We start from the raw sequence: 22,522 nt of genomic DNA on the forward strand, positions 1-22,522 counted from the left end.
GATGTTAGCGTTTAGTAATGAGAATAGGACGTCCTGAGCGTTGCTCGTCATGAACTGTTCTTCGTGCGTAAATAAACGATACCATCGCCTTACGTTTCCTTCATTCATTACATTGTCTCCATAAACAGCAGTAATTTGACGATGATATTCCGCTGGACGAAACCTTGCACATTCAAAAAACGTGTGACCTATCGCACCTCATAGTCAGCAGGATTTTTAATTTTTACTTCCTTGTACGAAGTAAAGAAATTATTGTATTCACGAAAAATTTCGGTTTTCAGAATTCAACGAAGATATCATTTTGACCATCCCTGAATCCATTTTGACTAGTTTCGGCGTGACGTCTGTACGTACGTATGTGCGTATATATCTCGCATAACTCAAAAACAATTAGCCGTAGAATGTTGAAATTTTGGATTTAGGACTATTGTAACATCTAGTTGTGCACCTCCCCTTTTGATTTCAATCGACTGGGCCAAAAGTGTCCGAAAAAGCCTAAAATTAAAAAAAAAAAATTGGATTTGAAACTTTTTCTTAACTGCAGTAATAAGCCTGTATTGCGAGCTTTTCAACAATGTATCATAAGTGCTACTTATTTTTATTGGTTCCAGAGTTATAGCAAAATAACATTTTTATTAATGAAATATTTGGATCTTACAAGGGGAAGGCACATCAATTCAAATTCGACTTCATCTCCTTTTTTTTAACTTTTTATTTTATTTTAAATATATCGATTTATTAATAATTATTAACCTCTCATTGTAAAAAAAAATTATGAAGGATAATAATTCAATAATAACAAAAATCTGATGTGGACAACACATGACTTCCTTTTACGCCTGTTATATTATATTTACACATTTTTTTATTTTAAAAATGCAAAGTACATAAAACTTTATTTCGTTAAAAGCTACTGATATTTCTCTTTTTTTGTTATTATTGAATTATTATTCATCGTATTTTATTTTTACAATTGTTGGTTAATAATTATTTATAAATTAATATATAATTATATATTAGATTAAAATTTGGATACTTTTGGATACTTTTTGGATACTTTTTGGATACTTTTGGTCCAATCGGTTACAACCAAAAGGGAAGGTGCACAACTAGATGTTACAACAGTCCTAAATCCAAAATTTCAACATCCTACGCCTAATCGTGTTTGAGTTACGCGAGATACGTACGTATAAACGTCACGCCAAAACCTGTCAAAATGAATTCAGGGATGGTCAAAATGAATATTTCCATTAAAATCTTCTTTTACTTCGTACAAGGAAATAAAACAAAAACAAAATAAAGGAAAATATCTGAAGTTATTAATGAAATAAAATTTTATGTACTTTTCATTTAAAAAAAAATGTGTATGTAATTTAATAGGCGTACAAGGATGTCATGTGGTGTTCACATCAGATTTTTTTATTCTTTAAAAAAAAACGCAAAATCATTACGTGTCACATTATACAGCTACGAAATTTCGAATAGCGTTAGCAGAACAACAGAGACCAGCTGGCCTTGATCCATTGTAAGTGAAGCTATGATTCATACTTTCTGGACGATCTACGTAGTATCATATTTAAGAAATCATACGTGTGAAACAAAAGTGTGAAATATTTGAGACCACTTATAATATAAATAATAAATATAGTATATTTAAAATAAAGGGTGAAAAAATCCCCTCTATCTGGACCGGTCTCCCGCATTTCCCGGTTGTCCCTATTATGTTTTTATAAAAGATAACGCAGACAAGCATAAAAATGTAGTAAATAGTACTCTTAAATGTAATTTATTTTAGGATCTTTCCTGTGAGTTTGAATATATTTTGCAGTAAATAAATAAATCATATATAACGTAAAATACTTGTGTAAAAATTGTGTTTACAAGCAAATTCATTTTCTGTTTAATATTCATTTACTGTTCTTCTGTTTAACAATATCTTTAAAATTATTATTTTTCTTGTAGTTATTATAATATTATATAGCGAACAATAATATAGTTAGAAGTAATTATAATTTAAACCAAACAAAATCACACAAAAATTTACTATTTCAGTTTATTAATAGATACATTTATTTATAATTTTATTTTAGCAAAAATCCTCTATTCCGTCTTTTATACGTTGCTTGGCTAACTTTAACCTTTTCTTCTTCAACGTAATTATTTCTTAATAGTAAAATACCTAGAAACAGCGATAAGGAAAACAAGGTTAAATTTCTTGGAACATATAATTTGGATGGACACCGAATGAGATTAAATAAACAAATCTTTGACAAGCTGTGAAACAAGAAAAACAAACCAAACCAAAAAACAAACCAAAGAAAATGAACAAACAAGCAGAAATAAAGCCATAGCAAAAAAATGAGAAACGCATAGAAGAAGAGAAAAGAAGCTAGAAAGTGATATTTTCGTGGTCCTAGTTTGATCTTTTCGCACAACATGTATACATTTATATTTATTATTTTAAGAGATTTATCTGCAAAATAATACAATCGTTTATTTTTCTTGCATTAAATAATTTTGCATTGCTAAACAAAAAATCACGTCTTCCATTCCATGTGTTCCATTGATGTCTTTGAAAAATATTTTTATAAATCACGCTTCCTTATTACACTATATAAAGGACATTTCAGGAGGAAACGGTTTCAGGTTAATTATGTTTTATACATTGTACAATTTCTTTACCCTTCATTCTATAGTTCATTTTTTATTTATAAAAATCTGATGTGGACACCATATGACTTCCTTGTACGTTTATTAAATTACATACGCACATTTTTTTTTTTTTAAATGATATGTACATAAAATTTTATTTCAGCAATAACCTCAGATTAATTTTTTTTTTATTGTTATTATTGAATTATTATTATCGTAATTTTTTTTCACAATCACAGGTTAATATATCAATAAATCAATATATTTGAATTAAAAAAAAAGTTAAAAAAATGAGATGAGGTCTGATTCGAATCGATGTGGCTTCCCCTTGTAAGATCTAAATATTTCGTTAATTAAAATTTCATTTGGCTATAACTCTGGAACCGATGAAAATAAGTACCAATTATGATATATCGTTGTAAAGCTCGCAATAAGGGCTTATTACTGCAGTTAAGAAAAACTTTTTGGAGATTTTGGGCTTTTTTGGACACTTTTGTTTACACGATTGCAATCAAAAAAGGAGGTGCACAACTAGATGTTACAACAGTTCTAAATCAAAAATTTCTATATCCTACGGCTAATAGTTTTTAAGTTATCCGATATACATACGCACATACGTACGTACGAACAGACATCACACTGAAACTAGTCAAAATGGATTCGGGGATGGTCAAAGTGAATATTTCTGTTGAAGTTAACAGAAAACCAAAATTTATCACGATCACAATACTTTCTTTACTTCGTACAAGAAAGTAATATAATTTCATAATATTTTCCTTGTGAGAAGCTCTCAACCAAAATAGTTGATCACCTCATAAAAAATTTAACTCGCCATTAATATAATTAGAGAAAAAAAATGTTTATACGTGAATAATAACGTTAATGAATTAGAAATATTAAAATAATATATAATATATTTATAATTTCAATAAAACCGTTACAAAAAAAAAAAAAGACTATTAATTACACACATCTACGTAGAATAAGTATGAAAAATGAACAAAAAATATTTGAACCAGTTTCTTTTTCTTTTCTTAGATTTATTTTTTCAGGATGTTAGTCACGGATGTGAAATTTAATATTTACCTCTACATTTTATGTTGTAGTCGGGTGCCTGTGTAGGGTATATGAGATGGTGACTTTAATGACCTCCGCTTTGTTAAAACTAACAGATACCCGAATACAACATAAAATGTAAAAGTAATATTAAATATTACATCTCAGACTAACTTACTGAATCCTGAAAAAAATGCTCGTAAGATAAAAAACAAAAACCTGTTTAACGATTTTTCGTTCGTTTTTCATTATTATTCTAGGTAGATGTGTTACTACAATTAGGGTTTTTTGTTTTACAATAATTATATTATATATAGCGTTTTTTTGTAGTTTCCATAACTCTACTATTCAAGTTACTAGTCATCTAGATATGATGCTGTTTTTTTTTTTAATAGAAATTTAAATGTTAATGAATAATAATGTATTTGCGTGTAGCCTATATGCTTGTCGGTATTATTATTGTTCATCTATTAAAACTTTTAAACGTTACACATTACTTCACTCACTCTATTAACAGAGGTTTATCAAGGAGATTAGCAGGGTTGTGCTTGATTATATCAGCATTACATAATGCACCTCAGGCGCTAGCTGCTTCCTTTTGCTGAGAAAAGTTTTCACTTATATCTTGAGAAAAATGAAATTTTTGAAAAAAAAGAGGCAAAGTGTTTTATTTTTATCGTTTTATGAAATACCATCTTTAAAATTTGAAAATAACGTAATCTTGAATTTTAACCCCTCAGTGTAGCGTCTTCATTTAAGATAAGACAATTTAATCCACCGGGTTGGTCTAGTGGTGAACGCGTCTTCGCAAATCAGATGATTTCGAAATCAAGAGTTCCAATGTTCAAATCCTAGTAATGGCAGTTACTTTTATATGGATTTGAATACTAGATCGTGGATACCGGTTTTCTTTGGTGGTTGGGTTTCAGTTAACCACACATCTTAGAAATGGTCGACCTAAGACTGTACAAAACTGAACTTCACTTACACTCATACATATCATCCTCATTCATCCTCTCAAGTAATACCTGACGGTGATTCCTGGAGGCTAAACAGGAAAAAAAGAAAGATAAGACAATTTAAGATAGTTATGTTACCTCCAGACCGACGGTCTATTCCTACTCAAAAATTGCTTGTAATTAGTTGGATCTGTGAAACTACAGAAGGAACAAAAAACATACGTTGTAGTTAAATACAATATCAATCCTCCTATGGACGTAGTCGGGTAAAAATAAATTTTAATGAATTCATAGATAGTCTGTGATGGGAGAAATATTTATTTTTAAATTATAAGAAAAATATAACAGATCTTATAACGGTTAGATTATTTGTAATGAGTAGATATAATTCAGTTATATGTAACAATTTTGTGAAGTAAGAATTATATTTTAACATTTTATTATATTATCGTGTCTGGTATAATTTTTAAAAGAATGACGTGTTAGATTTTCCTGTGCAAATTCGTTCCACAAATAAAATAATGTATAAGATAGCAATACACGTTTCTTAAATTTTACTGCTTTGGTAGATTTTATATATATATATATATATAAGTACGGTATTAAAACACCTGCGAATCGTTCAGAACGTGTAGTTTAAAAAATTTGCATCTACATGGAGGAATATTGAAAACCGGTTTCTAATTAATCCATTACCTTCAAAGTTATATGAAGTATATAATTTTTTTAAAATAAAAATTTAATTTAACTATTTAGGAAACGTAATTTGCGGTTTTTAATACTTAAAAATTGTAAATAATGTTTTTTATTTAAAAAAAAAAATTATGTCTATAACTAGTATTCTCGTCGTGGCTTCGCCTACGCTATAAGCGTATAGAATTTCAAAAATTGAGAATATTTTTTTTAGTTACTATCTGTAAACTCTTGCTTCTATTCACAGCTTATAAAATATTTCTCGAAGGTTGTTTTCGATTTTGAGCCGACCGTATACGTTACCCTTCAAGTCTTTGTGAACGCTCAGGTATAAATTCACGTTGCCTACTATCATAATTCTAGTAAACCCATAAATTATTCTTTCTCTGTGTGACCTCGTCGACCTAGGCGTTATGAAAATCTTAATAACAATTGAAAGTTGAATCTATGCTGATTAAGGGTATGACTAACCCTGATAGAACTTCTTAGTTCAGGATATAAAAATATACTGAGTACTATTTTGCTCAGGTGAGGATAATTTCTGGTGGGTTGCCGCCAATTTACACAGTGACATTAAATTTAATAACGTAATTTTCTGAAGAAGTCGATATTGACATAATCAATGATCGATATAGATAATATTTATCGATATAGAAAATGATACTAAATTTAGTAAAAGAGATTCTAGGTTATTTATTTATGTTTTTTATGATTTATATATTAATGAAACGGAGGTTTAAGTTTAGTAAACATTCTGGGGGTCATTAGGAAGTTACATTAAAAAGATTTCATAATGATTGGTTCAGCATTTAACGCGGTTATTGGAAACAAACAAAAAGGATGACTCCTTTTGTAATAGTGAGATTTTAAAAAATTTAATCACAATCGAAACAAAAAAAATCACTATTTATAATCACGGTAAGTAAAATAGGAACCAACAGAAAAATTATACTTCGTAGGCATTAAATTTTGTAGAAGATACATATTCTTTTTTTATTGCCTAAAAACGACTGTATCTATTGGTAAGTTTATTTCACATTGAAAATTGTGAATTTGTCCTTGTTTATTCTTTGTAAAATAATTATAAATTAAAATGAAGAAAATAAAACTGTATTCAAAGAAGTGCAATGGAAAAAAACAGTATATTTTTTTTACGTTTAAAGTTTTTGACGAAATATAACTTCATTGGAAATTAAGAAATTAATAAGATTTTGAAAAATGTTTTCGTAGATGTACATAATTTTACTTTTTCTTATTTATACAGATCTTTTTCCTTTTTGACTCTTTTTATGTATGTTACAATAAATTTTATTAATCGCCTACAATGTTGGAGAATTTAATAAATATGTAGCAATATATTAAATATACCGGTAGTACATATTTTACATGTTAAAATAACAACTCGACTTAACCGTTGTTATATTTACGACTTGGCCGTAAATACTGAATTTGTTATTTAAATAATCAAAACATTACTTTTAATTAGTCTAGGTTAGCGAGCGTATGTTATATTATCATATCCTCTCTCTTTTTCTTTTTAGCCTCCGGAACTACCGTAAGGTATTAATTCAGAGAATGAATGAGGATGATATGCATAAATCCGGTGGGTTGGATTATCATAACTTTTTTTTTCTGTTTAGCCTCCGAGAACACGGTCAAGTATTACTTGAGAGGTTGAATGAGGATGATAAGTATGAATGTAGATGAAGTGTAGTCTTGTACAGTTTCAGGTCGACCATTCCTGAGATTGTGGTTAATTGAAACTCAACCACCAAAGAACACCGGTATCCACGATCTAATATTCAAATCCGTATAAAAGGAACTGCTTTACTAGGATTTGAACCTCGACTTCGAAATCAGCTGATTTGCGATGACGAATTCACCACTAGCCAATCCGGTGGGTGCTTTTTTCTGTTTAGCCTTCGGAACCACTTTAAGGTATTACTTCAGAGGATGAATAAGGGTGACTATATAAATCCGGTGGGTTAGATTATCATAACGTTTTTCTCTTTAGCCTCCGGGAATCATCGTCAGGTATTACTTCAGAGGATGAATGAAGATGATATGTATGAGTGTAAGTGAAGTGTAGTCTTCTTTTTTTTCCTGTTTAGCCTCCGCTAATTACCGTTCAGATAATACTTCAGAGGATGAATGAGAATGATTGTAAATGAAGTGTAGTCTTGTACAGTCTTAGGTTGACCATTTCTGAGATGTGTGGTTAATTGAAACCCAACCACCAAATAACACCGGTATCCACGATCTAGTAAAATTATCATAACGTAACTAAACATATCCTACGCTCGCTAACCTACTCTAATTAACGTTAAAGATACAAATTATATATTTTGTTCTCAAACATTGGAGGTGATTAATGAAATTCACCGGTGATTATGAATAATCTCCGGATTAATTATATGTACTGAACATATATATATTCAACCCTTACCGTAGAAATTGAGGTAACTTTTCTTCAGTTTCATTGATTTTACAACTCTTTCTCTTATTTGTTTTTGCTTTTATTAGATAATTTCTCCAACTGCACTATAGGAAAACTACATAATTCTTCAAATTGCGAGCCGTAATCGGTTTTTAAAAATTAAAGTTAACGCAGTTGGTAGCGGAACCAAATGATAATAAATAATATGAAATCCGGCTTTCGATTTTTTATTGTTTTCGTTAGTCACTGTTACATTTAATTAACTTCATAAAAATTTATTTTTTATGTTGACATCATTAATTTGCATGTACATTGATAAATCATGAACACTTACATTGTAATAGTTTCTTTTTACTTTTTTTTGTTCTGCATATTATGTATAATAGAGAAAAATTTCTAAAGAAGTTTTCTTGGCTACAAAATCTATTAATTGGAGAAAGTCATTCACAGCGGCCTTGTCCGGTTTTATTTTTTAAATAGGTTTTATGCCTATTTGAGTAGAATAAAAGCACCGTGTACAATTTTAAATTATTTCAAATATTTCATTATTTAAACGTTTATTTACTTAACATTGTCATATTTCTTGAATGTTGTTTATTTACTGTAGAGCCAGTAATGTTCTATTTGTTGCAAAGTGAAAGTTTACAATTTTCCTTATTTAGTAATGTTAATTTTTGTTTAATGCGTGTTTTTTATTATAACTTCTTCATTGCTTCATTTTGTGCACAGTAATTCTTTCTAGGTTATATCTGTGAGTTGTTCTGGGTCTTTATCCTCTGAAATAAGCAAGAGTATCATCACCAAACGGAAAAAATATAATACAGAAATTATGTGAAAATATAATTTTAATTGTTTATTATTTCCATTTTATTTTTAACAAAATATCATATTATTTACATTGTAATTTTCGTTGTTATATATTAACGTTGAAAAATTAGAACATACCATCGAAGCGTCCAATGTTATTTATACGTTGAAACTGCATTTAAACTCCAACGAATCAGTCGAAAATTGAGTTTTTAATTATATTTTTAATTTATAATTCTCGATTTACCACGGAATTTATGACATAAGAACATATGATTAGGTTTGCCAATAAATGTCACGGAAATTAACTATCAGATTATCGTAATATTTACATCAGAATTTTTTCTATCCCTTTCAATTCTAATTTTTGGAATTAAATTAGGATTTCGTTTTCATACTTTTGAAACGGACTTGATTTGAAATAAATAAAAAAGTTCTTTAATTTTTTTTCTTTTTTTTGGTTTGTTTAAATTATAATGAATTGTTTATCATAATTTTTTTTTTATTATTAAATTCAGGTATTAAATAATCTTAGATTGGCCACTCGTAAAGCATACGTCACTTGTCATTAAAAAAAAAAAGATTCGTTACCATATATAGTAATCTTAAAAAAAAAATTATTTAAATGTAAAAACTCTTTACGCGCAGTTTTGCGCAAGACCGACTTTTCGTCTCCCACGCCCTAACTGTTTCGCAATCAGAAACGTACTGATTTTCAAAGTTCATCGTACTACATTCGTTCGGTTAACGTGCAGACCCTACACACATGCATAATATTTCAACTCGCTCACCACTAAGCGGGTGTGAAAAATATATCAATGCACTGTCAACTTAAATTCAATTTGAGGTTATATTGTCTGTTGTCGACATTAATTTGAACGTAACTCAAGAACGAATCAACCAATCATCATCAGATTTTCACATGCACATCGTCAGGTACACCACTACAACATATTTAAATTTTAATAAAATTGATGCTGTATTTTTTGGGAATTTCGAGCTACAAAATGTTATACATCAATGGTATTTTCGTACTTCTCATAACTCAAAACGTAAAAAATTCATTTTCATCCCCCAATCCCACCATGCGACCGAAAGTAATACCTCAAATTGAGGTTATCTTGTCATTTTGATCTTCAATCGAGGATAACTTAGAAATAACCAAACCAATCTTCATAAAATTCTCACTTGCACAACGGTCAGATGCATTATTACAGCATGTTTAAATTTAAGTGAACTTGAACTGTAGTTTTGGAGATTCTCAGTTCATAAAACTTTATACGTATAAATATATACAATAGATTAGTGTAATTCTACTTCTCATACCTCAAAACGTATAGAAAATTAATTTTTACTTCCAACTTCCACCATACGTTCGAAAGTAATACCCTAATTTTCTTCGAAAAGTCGGTAAAAAAAATCATTTAATTATTTCATATCAAATTACATTTAAAAAAAAAATATTTCATAAATATGGATTGTGGGTTGAGAGTATTTTTTTCTTTTCATTCCGACCACTACGGATCACGTTCATGTAACGGATATTTAAAAAAGGATGCAACCCCTTTGTTTGATGACATGAAGTTATTACAAAAATATTAATGTTAATAGATTACTTATACAGCAATATTCAAATTAAATTTAATAAATTTACGATAGATGTTCAAAACTATTTCCTATGATCGCGATGCAGGTTCGTACACGTTTCATAAAATTTGCAGCCACTTTTCGTAATGTTTGCTCAGTAATGTTTGAAATTTCACTTTCAGTGTTGGCCTTCAATTTCTCAATTGTATAAGGATTGTTTTAAAAAACTGCACCTTTTAAATACCCCCAAAGGAAAACGTTTCCTGGTGTAAGATCTATGGCTCTTGGAGATCACGACCCTTTTGATATCAAACGATGGCCAAAAAATTCCCATAATATATCCAGCGTTTCATTAGCAGTGTGACATATTGCGTTATTCTGCTGGAAACAACATTCTTGTTCGTGTAAATCTAACAAGGCAATAGAATGCGATAAACCACACCTTCTACAGATTTGCCAAAAAATAAAGGACCTATTACATGACGCCTGGAGATCGCACACCAATTTTACGTGCGTGTAATGGTCGTTCATGTAACGCGTGAGGATTTTCAGCGATTCATATTTGGCAGTTTTGGCTGTTAATGTAACCATTCAAGTGAAACCGTGCCTCGTTGCTGGAATGAACACTATCCAAAATTTCAATACCGTTGTCATCAACAAGAGAACGAAACCGACGACAACTGTAAATGTTTTCCGTGGTCTACTTCTTTCAGTCCTTGAATGACACCGACGCGATAAGCAGATAGTGCAGATACTGAAAGAAAGCCCGGCCTGTGAAGTTAACTTTCTAAACGATTCAAACTTTCTTTCACATCCTCCCAACTTCTACTGTTAATAGTAATGGTCGACCTGTGCTTTTACGATCATGTACACTCCTAGTCTCACGAAATTTATTAATCAAAAACGATATTGTCAACTTATTAGGAACTGAAGAATTGGAAAATTTTACCCGTAACTCGTGTTTTACTCGTTCGTAAGATTTATACGCGCAATAAATCGCAATAATAAACACACGTTTGTCCTTGGAAGACGACATAGTTAACACAATAGAGACAAATTTATATCAGTATAGCACTAGTAAAAAGGACATTTAAACCGTTACAAGCTGCTAACCTTGAGTACAGTGTTGCCAACTGACATGTCAGGAGAAATAAAATTTACCTATGCGTGACTTCTTAATCTTAGGGTTGCGTGCTTTTTGAAACACCGTTATTTATATTGACTTCATTTTCTTTTCCAAAAGATTTTCATTCGCTCTGTTTTTGTTGCCTTTCTTCCGTCCATCTATTCAGGTTTATACCCTTCTTTTCTTTCTCTCTGGAAACTTAGATTTTCTAATCAATTTTTTAAATTTATATCTGTCTTTACACAGATTTTTAGAAATGTTTATTGTGTTTAAATCTACTTCTATTTTTTTAAACCGGTTGGTTTAGAAGAAATCTTATTTTCTGGATTACGACCCCTATTTCTTCTGCATGGTTGTAAATTTATTTTTCACTTTTCAATTTGTAAATTCCATCTTCGTATTTTAGTCCGTAAATTTTCCTTAAAATTCTTTGTTCTACTTTTCCTATTTCTTGTTTTGAAAAAAACTGCAGCTTTCTGCTCCGTACAGTGCTACAGTTTTATAGTGCCTCAATTTGGAGTTGTATGACAGGAATTTTTTATTGTAAATATTCTTCGTGAAAATATTGAAAAAAATATTGAAAATATTCTTCGTTTCCATTTTTCGTACTCTATTCTTCATCCCATTTTTAGGTAGATTTCATAAGAAAGCTACCTATTGTAATCGGTACCATGATTCGACTTCCAGAAAATTTCGACATATCTTCGCGTTTCTCATCCCTCAGATCCCAAAACCACCATCAACTCAAAAGTATATAATATACATTTCACTTTCTTGTGGACACGATAACTGCCGTAATTTTGCGCCAATTACTTTCAAATTGATACATAAAATATAACGACCAAAACTCTCGGTCGAGTTCGTTAATGGGCAAAATCGGACATGGGGTGGAAGTGAGAGGGCATTTTCGAAAAAACAAAATTTCGCTATAACTTTCTTATTAAGTAAAATATCGAATTAGCTTAAAGTTCCTACTATTCTTTGGATAAAAGCCTAAAACCTATTCAGGTAAAGTTATTTGATATCACCAACCATTGACCCAGGGGGTTGGAAAAATGGGGTTTCGAAGACAAAAAAAATCATACCTCCCTTAACAGGCACAGTATCGAATCGGTTTAAAGTGGTCGTTAGTTCTCTAAACATTACCTAAAACTTTTGTCTGAAACAATTTTTGATACGACCATCCCTTACGGCAAGGGATGAGTCAAATGTTGCTGGAATTGCAAGGTGGGGCTTACCGTAAACGTGTGAAACTTTTTTTCACCTGCAACCATTATCGTATTGAGTAAATTTTAAGTTTTCTTTAACTTTTAGTTGGAAATTTTTTTTATCCCCTACTTAGCACCGGTGTAATCTACCTCCACCTTCCGGCGTGCCGAAAGGGATTTTTTTTCAGTTATATTTGGTGTTATGATTTCTCCCAAATTTTTTAACTTTACTTATTTCTTTGTTGTCGGAAATTTTAAGGGTTTGATTTCTGTCCTGTTTGTCATTGGAAAACCAGTGAGAGTAATTTTATTTATCTTTTTTTTTTTTTTTGAAGATGTAAAGTAAATTTAAAAGAACATTTTTGTTTAATTTTTCTTAAATATTAGGGTAAATTACCTTAGCAAATTGCTGAATGTTTGCTGATTTAATTAGTTCATTATACATTTTTTATTTATAATTTTCTTTTAGATAAAAAAAAAATAATTAAAATTGATGATTCAGTTTTTAGAGTAGAGCTAAGATTAATTTTCATATTTGCCCTTGGAGTCAATTTCCTTATATTTTGCATAAATAAATAAAGCCTGTAAGGGTCATCAACATCAATTCCAACCAATTATTTTGGTTATGCATGTTTAAAACTGAAATGTTTTAAAATTAAAATTTTATGATATTTTAATTAAGAAAGATGTAATTTATTTTCTTCACATTTTTGTGTATTTTAATTTTCAATTAGTAGAATGTATAAATATATTTTAAAAGATTTTGTGGATGTTCACTCTTCCTACGCCGTACATAAACTTGACAATTATGTATTTAGTTATTTTTTATAAAATTGTTATAACTACACAAGGTAAGGAAATATAATGTCAACAACCTTAAAAAAATATTATATATATATATCGTATATAAATGTACCGAAAGAGAGAAAGTGCGAGAGAGGAAAGAAGGAGAGGGAACGAACCTTTGTATTTCTTTGTGAATACACAGAATTACTAGTTTTTATTTATATATCTTTTTAAACTGTTTAGGTAAATATTTTTCTCTCTATGCAAGTTATATAATATAAGTATTTTTCTTTTGTTCCTTTTTTCTTTATTAGATTAGTCATGAAGTTTAAAGCATATGCGTAGTTATTTAAGTTTGTTTATTTTTATTTACAAATATCGCTGTATTTTCCTACGTGTACTCACGAATTATTTATTAATTTTTTTTTGTTTTTTTTTTTAACTACGATAATTTAATTAACATATCATTTTGTTTAAAGTCAAGGTTTAAAAATACTGCATTTTTAAGAAAAAGAAAATAACGAAAATATAATTATTATTTATTTTGTTTTGTTTATAAATTATGGTTTTTTATGTTATACATATATTTTTTTTTTTATTAATAATTTTTAGTTTGTTTTCTTTTTATTCTAGTATCTTATCAAGAAAGGACTTGCAATTTTTCCAAATGGAGTCATGGTTGCTCGCAACAAATGTAAGGTAGGTGTATAAAAAAAAAAAAATGTATGGAATTATTACTGACATTTTTATATTAATTTTATTAGTTTAGCATAATTTACTTTTTTAATATTTTTATTTAAAATTCTGCACTGATTTATTGCTGTGCTGAAATATAAAATATTACATGTAGTATTTTGCATTTGAACACACTTGAGCAACAAAACTGGAATATTTTTGAAAGAAACGTAAATCAGGTTAGATAAGTTAAAAAATCGTACGGCAGATCATTAAAATCAATTGTATTCTGCGTGGATTTCATGATCTACATGCGGTAATTCAAAAAACTTTATTATTTAAGCGGTTCGGCCATGTCAAATTGATATCACAATTAAAAAAAAAAACAGAATTTTTAACAAAAAATTAAATTAAAAATTTATTTTATTGTATTAATTCAATAAAAAGCGTCATTTCTCATTTTTCTGTTATCTAACTATATACAATTTTTTCTACCCCTTTTACGCTCATTTGTATTTCATTTATGATTTTTTTTTGTGAGTTTGTACGTTTTTAAAAGTTTGTAAATAATATATTACTGTATATATTTTTTTCTTTACTGCGGATATTACTTATCAGATTACGCGAGTTCATACCCGTATATAATCCTTGTAAGAAAAGAAGACTTTTTAGATACGATCTAAATTTAAATGTACTTTTATTATTTTTACCTTAAAAGTTACTGGAATGTCTATTAAAATGATTATATGAATTGAATTATTATGAACTTAAAATTACGTTATGAGCGGCGTATTTTACCTTTGATCACAATGAATTATCAAAAATCACATTTTAACTAACAAATTTATGTGATATATGATAATTTGGATATAAAATATAATGAATGCATTACGGTCCATATTACTTTGAAATAATATTTAGCAAATTAGGTGCATTACATTAAGTTTTTGTGTATGTACTGATTATATTATTCTGGTTTCAATTATGATATTCTTATTTTTCCAGAATTATAATAATTTAATATATATTATAACAAGGAAGAATGTACGGTCAAAATCAGCTTTGATCTTCTTTCGGTTTTCTGGAGTTTGGGAATCTTGAAAAGCCGGGAAATAAAATTAATAAAAAATAAATAAATAGAGATCTGGTGAGGAAGAATAAAATTCTGTTCGTTTATGTTATGTTTGTATTAGTTGGCATATATTTGAGTCTGTAATGGCTGTACCAAAAATCGTAAAATGTGTAATTCTGAATTCCATATACGGAGCACTGGTGCTATTAACGTTTAAAATAAGTGTGAATACAAAGATGGATCTGGAATCATATATCAACTGGAGCCGGACTTAATTAAAATTTTACCAATACTAGTGTTTAGCTATTTTTAAAGAAAAGATTACGTTTACATCTCATGAATTTTTTCTCCGTATTAAAAAATAACGGTTTTAGTTTACATTTTCAACTTTCTTCACGTATGTTTGTTCTGTTTTTTTTTTTTTAATTTCGTATACGTACTTTGACGTACGAAATTAAACCATTACCATTACCATTAAATTTTACAATTTGAGTTTCACAAGGTTAAAATAATGGGAACGGTTTATATTTTTCAATTCGAAAATTTTTATGTTATCTTGCCTTATAATTCAAAATGTTTGGATTAATAACTTTGCGAATACACTTTAAATTTATTTGCTGATAGAGGTGAGTTATTATTTTTATTATTATGAGTTATAGTGTTACACTTGCGTACTGTTTATTATGTTCCTGGATTTGTTTCAACAGGTACAAAATTCGTTTAAGTATTCTATGCCGTCTTGGCATATTGTAATTTGAATAAAACTGTTATTTTATTATTATTTAAGGTATTTTAATGTCTATCAGAAGAAAGAAAATAAGTTTTTGAATAATTTTTGGTCAGTTTAGATATGTAGACCCACGGGTTGGTCTAGTGGTAAACGCGTCTTCCCAAATCAGCTGATTTGTAAGTCGAGAGTTCCAGCTAGGATTTGAATACTAGATCGTGGATACCGGTGTTCTTTGGTGGTTGGGTTTTAATTAACCACACATCTCAGGAATGGTCGATCTGAGAATGTACAAGACTGCATTCATTTACACTCATACATATCATCCTCATTCATCCTCTGAAGTATTATCTGAAAGATATAATTACCGGAGGCTAAACAGGAAAAAGAAAGAAAGATTAGATATATAAAATTATTAACATTAATGATTTTTTTTTTTTTTTTTGAAGAGATGAATTAAAGAGTTTTATGAAAAATGATCAAACGGGTTAATGGAGTTATAGTTTTATAACTGGTAAATCATTTTAATAGTTAAAATCGTTTTAAATAGTTAAAAATAGTTTCCAGCTAATAATATTTACGAATATTTTTTGCTTTTTTTTTTACGAGTTAGAATTTCCTCCGAAGAATTCTTTGCAATTAGTAAAATTTATATTAATCAGTTCACCATTCTGATGATTGTACAAACAAAGAAAAAATTAATAAATAGAAAATTAAGATTAATTTGCTTAACTTAAATTTTATTCGATTATCTAATTTTTTTCATCTGTTAAAAATAGATCTTTTTTTTTCATACAGTTTATGGTGGGGCTGTATCTCTGAAACCAAATGGATTTCTTTGTTTGCTTTATTACTATCAGAATTTTTCGTTTAAATTTAATTGTAATTTTATATTCTGATTGCAAGTAAATTATAAATTTCAGTAATTTGCGTATTTATTTTTTTTAAGATTTTTTTTCAGAATTGACGTATTAAGAGAAATATGTATTAATTAATTATTAAAGCGGTTTGATAATTTTGTTCCTTTTATGAAAAAAATAAAAATAAATAAATAGCTAAAATTCTTTTTATAATTTTGTACCGATTGAAATTTTTTTCTGTAATCGGATTTATGAAAAAAAAATTCCGTTTCAAATTAATTATTTTTCATAATCGCCTTGTATACAGAGTATATCATGAAGTTATCCCTGGACTTTCATAACCTGTTCTACTCGTAAAAATAATCGGAAAAGTACATACAAACATGTATACTAAAATGCTTCGTTTGCGAGTTACGGCTAGTGAAATATTTCACTCGGATTTCAGCTGCGCAGGTGAAATAAGGTCGTATTGAAAATTTTTAGGACGTTAATTAAGGTGCAGAATTAGTGATTTATTATGGTTTTTTTACCTGAAAAGACGAATAAAATAGATATCACAACCGTATATGTAGTATTTTTTGGGAAATCTGGGATGAGGTAAATCAATAAATTGGAGGTAAACAACACTGTTTTTTATGTTTGACGTACAATAACTTCGTTAAATTAACAGAAAGTTTTTAAAAAGATGTAGAGAATTTAATTCTGAAAAAAATGGTGTAAGATAAGTTGAATAAAATAGAAAAATTATTCAAATTTTATTTAGGAACAGAACATTGCCAGAAAATTACTTATTTAATGTAAAAAAACCAAACTCTTTTTTCGTGTTGTGAAAAATTTGTAAAAACAGAATTTACTGTTTAAAATTTAAAAAAAAACTGGAAATTACACAATTGTAAAATAATAATTACTTAAATAATAAAATAATATTATTAAATAATAAATCTTACTATTATTAGATAATAAATATAGGTATTGTTTAAAATGTCGTTATTATTCAAATTTTTTAAAGAATTCTTTAATTAAATGAAAGAAAAAATCTTTCAACTACCGCGATATACATGTTTTTTTTCTTTTCTAGCGCCAATAATTTTAATAAGATTTTATAAGATTTAGCTCCAATAAGTTTCTATTTATCCGACCGTCGTGGATCGCCTGATTAAGTCCGATTATATATGCTAGATTAAATAAATGATTGAATTGTCTGTTATCGACAATTAGCTGTCAACATAAAATATATTGTACTCCTATGGAAACTGTCGATGTGAACAGTCGCACTGAAGAAGTTGTCCTTTGTCGGTTACGCTCCAGGCGCACTAGGTTAAGCATCGATTATTTAACTGAAAGTCTGAAGTCTCAAGATAATTACATTATTATGGTTCGTCACATTCTGTTTAATTGTATTCGAAGTGATGTTTGCGGAGAAAATTTTAATTCAATTTTAACTGTAGGTCATCACCTAATGTTATATTTTAATTACATCAAATGCCCTACCAGATTTTCAAGACTGTAAGAATGATTACCAGATGTTTAGTTTATTTTTACAGAATTTTTTATTCCTTCAGCAGATAATATACCCTTCTGTATTACCATCTAGATTGTTTTCCTATTAGCCTATGTGAATATACTGTTTTACTTATTTAATTTTTATTATTTTCAATCATTTATAAACAATAAAAATGAATTTTAATTTACTTTATCGTCTAGCACTGTAGCAGAGCTATAGCAGTAGAAGGGAAAGTATGGTAATCGATCCAATTTGGGTATATGCGGTATTCACCAGATCTTGACGTTTTGAAACCTAAGGAGCCAAAAAAGCAGATGGAAATTTTCCGGATGTTCGTTAGTACGTATGTGTGTGTTTGGTGTTGCTCCCTAAATCACCTTGTATCTCCAGAACTACTGGACCGATTTTGATCAAACTTGGTTAGATTATTTCCATATATAAGGCATTGATGCCATTTGATTTTCTACTTAAAAGGTCAAGGGGGTCAGGCTGTAGAGCAAGGTCACCCTCAGTATCTCGAGATTTCGCCTAATTAAGGTTATATCTTTCTTAGGCATATTTGTTAACGATTAAAAATAAAAAAATAACAATATATACAAAAAATAATAATTTTCAAAATCGCACCCCCACCAAAAACATGCTCTAAACTAGTGGCTAAGTTGGTATACTACGACAATAGTACCTCTTGTCACCACATGGAGCGCTAGTGTAGCACTTACGAATAGCTGTTTTCGTCGTCTGATATATTGTGATGTCACAGGTGAGCGGTGGATTAAGTAAATGAATAATTTTTTTTTTTAACCTCAGAATCCACCGTTACGCATTTTTTCATTGAATTATTTGTAGCATTCTTCCGTTTGATTCAGGTATTGAATGATTTTATGTGTGAAAAAGCCATGCCTGACCGGGATTCGAACTCGGGACCTCTGGATGAAAGGGCGAGATGCTACCACTCGCGTCACGGAGGCCGGCAGATATTAATATTATTTAAAGTGTAAAACAGTAACTCGTCTGGCTAGGTCTAGATTTTTATTGTTAATAGCCGGGAAACTCGTGCAACAAAAGTAGTATTTGACTTTACACACCTTTTTTTTGTAAACAGTTCTGAATTTTTTTTAGAATAAAACAGATCGATTGAACACGACTATATTTTACTTGTTAAAAATTTGTAACCAAATTTTCTTAATGTTACTTAAAATTATTTTTTTAGGTCGTTTATAAAAGTTTACCATTTACAATTATATTTTATTGTATATTTAAAATTATCAAATAATGGTACTACTATACTTCTAATTTAGAAAGAGGAAGTAGAGAAGAGTGACTGCAATCCAACTATCCCGAAAATTAAAAAAATTAAATTAAATTAGTCGAATCCAACTGCTCCGATTTACAGGAAAGTAAATAACTGTCGTAAAATATAGAAGTTTTAAAATAGTTTTATGTAAACTCATTAAGGAATTTCCCACTGTATACACAATGATCCTATTTTCAAACGTAATTTGCGTGAAAGCGCACGTATACGTTTTCATATAATTTCTAAAGTTCTACAATTCTTTCAAATTATTAATTGTAATATTTGGGCTTGTAAAAACTGTATTATAGTGTTATGTTTCTGATAAAAAAAGTATTATTTTTATATTCAAATATTTCACGAAATAAATTTCTTGTTTTCAAAAAGTCAGGGAATTTTTTAATGAATCTCATAAGTTATATGTTATATATATCAGTTATAACAGACTATAACAAACTGATTATTACAATTTAAATAATGAAAGGAGGAAGTACGGTGAACGTGTAGGGAAAATTAGTTGATTTTCGAAGACGAGAGTTCTAAGTTTCGAGTCCTTGTAAAGGCATTTGCTTTTATACGGATTTGAATCCTAGACTGTGGATACCGGTGTTCTTCGGTGGTTGGGTTTCAGTTAACCACTTACCTCAGGAGTGTTCCACCTGAACTTTTTCAAGATTGCTCAGTACATTTACATTGCACTACATCTGCAGCTACGTCAGGCCTGGCAAGCCGGTTGCAGTAATTGCATTTTTGCGGACGCGGTTGGGAGAGGTTACCGCAGATAACATAGTAAAGGTAATGTTTCATGGTGAGCGGAACTAGTCAATAGTCAGTAAGGTAATAGGGGACATCATCCGAAAGAAGACCCTGGAAAAAATGGAAGATGGGTGAGGGGTGTTAGCGTTAGGGCAGGGAAGACAGCCCCGTTCAGGTGGGGTGGGATGCTCCGGCGTCCCACCTTCAATGATTCAACGGGAATTTCTAGTGGGGAAAAGTGGGGAAAAGAAAGACCGAGACACGGTCTGGGGCCTCGGTAGGGGACTCCGGATTAGAGGCAGGCGCTTATTAAAAGACCGAGACCCAGCCACTGGGGGATGCTGTCGGGAACGGCATAGCCGGGTCTGGTATGGCCTCCCAGAAGAGTAGAGGCAAGTGGCACCCTCAAGGCCGTGTTATATGGAATCGTAGATCGGTCCTTGAGGGGAAGGGAGTTAGTAATTGTATTTGCCTATAGACTCACACACTCAGATCCGGCAGTAGCTGGAATACTGGTTGGAGAAAACAAACTTCTTTGCACATTATGATGATATTGTCTAAGAGGAATTCGGTGTATCGGATTTACTGTTGGTAATTTACCCATTCGGGTGAAAACTTTGTACAGCCTTTACTCTCTGATGGTTGGTTAAGTATGAGGATACATAAAATACACTGGAAATGAATTATCAGATTTTTCTTTTGTACACAAAAATTTAGCCATTTAAGTTTTACGTTCGTGTTTTTTAACGTTTTTTTTTTTTGTATAAAATCGGAAAGGGAACCTATTTTTACAACAATGAATCCGTACATCTTACGTTTTCTGATTCGCGAAACCCATAAATAGTTATTTCAAATTTTGAAGCATTATAAATCATTAAATGGATACACCGAATCTCAAACCAATTTTTACACTGTTCTAATTTTAGAAACTTTTTTTAAGAAGAGTTATCTCCGCGAATACAATTCGTAAGATTCGGAAATCATTATGTTATATATTAATTAAAAAATAAAATTATGATGCGCGATGGTTTATTGCAGTTTTTTATTTTATTACTTATTAGACATGGCAGGATAAGAGAGAAATATTGTCAGATTCCATTGGTAACCAATTTTTACTTCCTTGTTCGAAGTAAAGGAAGTATTGTGATTGCGAAAATTCCGGTTTTCAAATTTCAACGGAAATATCCATTTTGACTAGTTTCGGCGTGATGTATTTACTTATGTATCTCGTATACAACTCAAAAACGATTAGCCGTAGAATGTTGAAATTTTGGATTTAGGACTATTGTAACGCTACTTGTGCACCACTCCTTTTGATTACAATCGACTGGACCAAAAAAAGCCCAAAATCCAAACAATTTGGATTTTAGACAATTTCTTAACTACAGTAATACGCCCTCATTGAGAGCGTTTCAACGATATACCTCAAGTGGTACTTATTCTAATTTGTTCCAGAGTTATAACCAAATAAAGTTTTAATTAATCAAATATTTGGATACTTCTAGGGGAAGGCTCGGTTCAAATCCGTCTTCATCTCTTTTTAAATTTTTTTTTTAATTTAAATATATTTATTTATTAATAATTATTAACCTCTAAATGTAAAAAAAATTATGATAAATAATAAATAGTTCAATAATAACAATAAAAAAAAATTATGAAAAAATATCAGAAGTTATTAATGAAACAAAATGTTATGTTATGTTTAAAAATGTGTATATGTAATTTAATAGGCGCACAAGGAAGTCATGTGATGTCCTCATCAGATTTTTTATATATGAGAAATCTATTTATTTTTATACTCGAAAGGGTATAAATTATTTTATTCGCATTAAAAATAACTTGAAAAGTAAAATTACTATATAATATTAATAAAAAAATCGCATAATTAAAAGACTGTATTATCAACGCGAGAAGTCAGCTTCTCATGCCATAATGTATTTAGTTTAAGTTGTTTCTGCTTGTGAAGAAATCTTCTGGTTACAATTGGTTGAAATAGTTATACATTTTAAAAAAGGGGTTGATGTTTTAGAAGGTAGGGAAATGTTTGAGAAGACATATATAATTGCCTAAAATCATATATTTTGAACTAGCTACCTTCCAAAAACTAGAGCTCCATCAGATGCTTTCCTACTAAACTGAAACGTTTTTAGTGGTGAGATGAAGGGGAATCACGTCAGAAGAAAGACGTAAATATTTCACTTATCTCCCAAGGAATGAGCTAATTAAAAAAACATTTCAAAACCCGATCTATGGAGTTGGGTATGCGTTCCGGTCCTTGACCGGAACTCCATCCATCTTAAACTAAAAACAATTATGTAACCGCCAT

The 22,522-nt window shown here is 29.7% G+C and overlaps 1 protein-coding gene across 1 annotated transcript in view; it reads left to right on the forward strand.

The window, feature by feature from the left end:
• LOC142322704 (uncharacterized) overlaps nt 1–22,522 on the forward strand; it is a 154,125-nt gene that overhangs the window by 91,506 nt on the left and 40,097 nt on the right. Inside the window, exon 2 of the mRNA XM_075361780.1 lies at nt 13,945–14,010. Coding sequence (XP_075217895.1) covers nt 13,945–14,010 — 66 coding nt within the window. The remainder of the gene's footprint in view (nt 1–13,944; nt 14,011–22,522) is intronic.

Source organism: Lycorma delicatula, chromosome 4 (assembly GCF_047948215.1).
Source record: "Lycorma delicatula isolate Av1 chromosome 4, ASM4794821v1, whole genome shotgun sequence".
Taxonomy (NCBI): domain Eukaryota; kingdom Metazoa; phylum Arthropoda; class Insecta; order Hemiptera; family Fulgoridae; genus Lycorma; species Lycorma delicatula.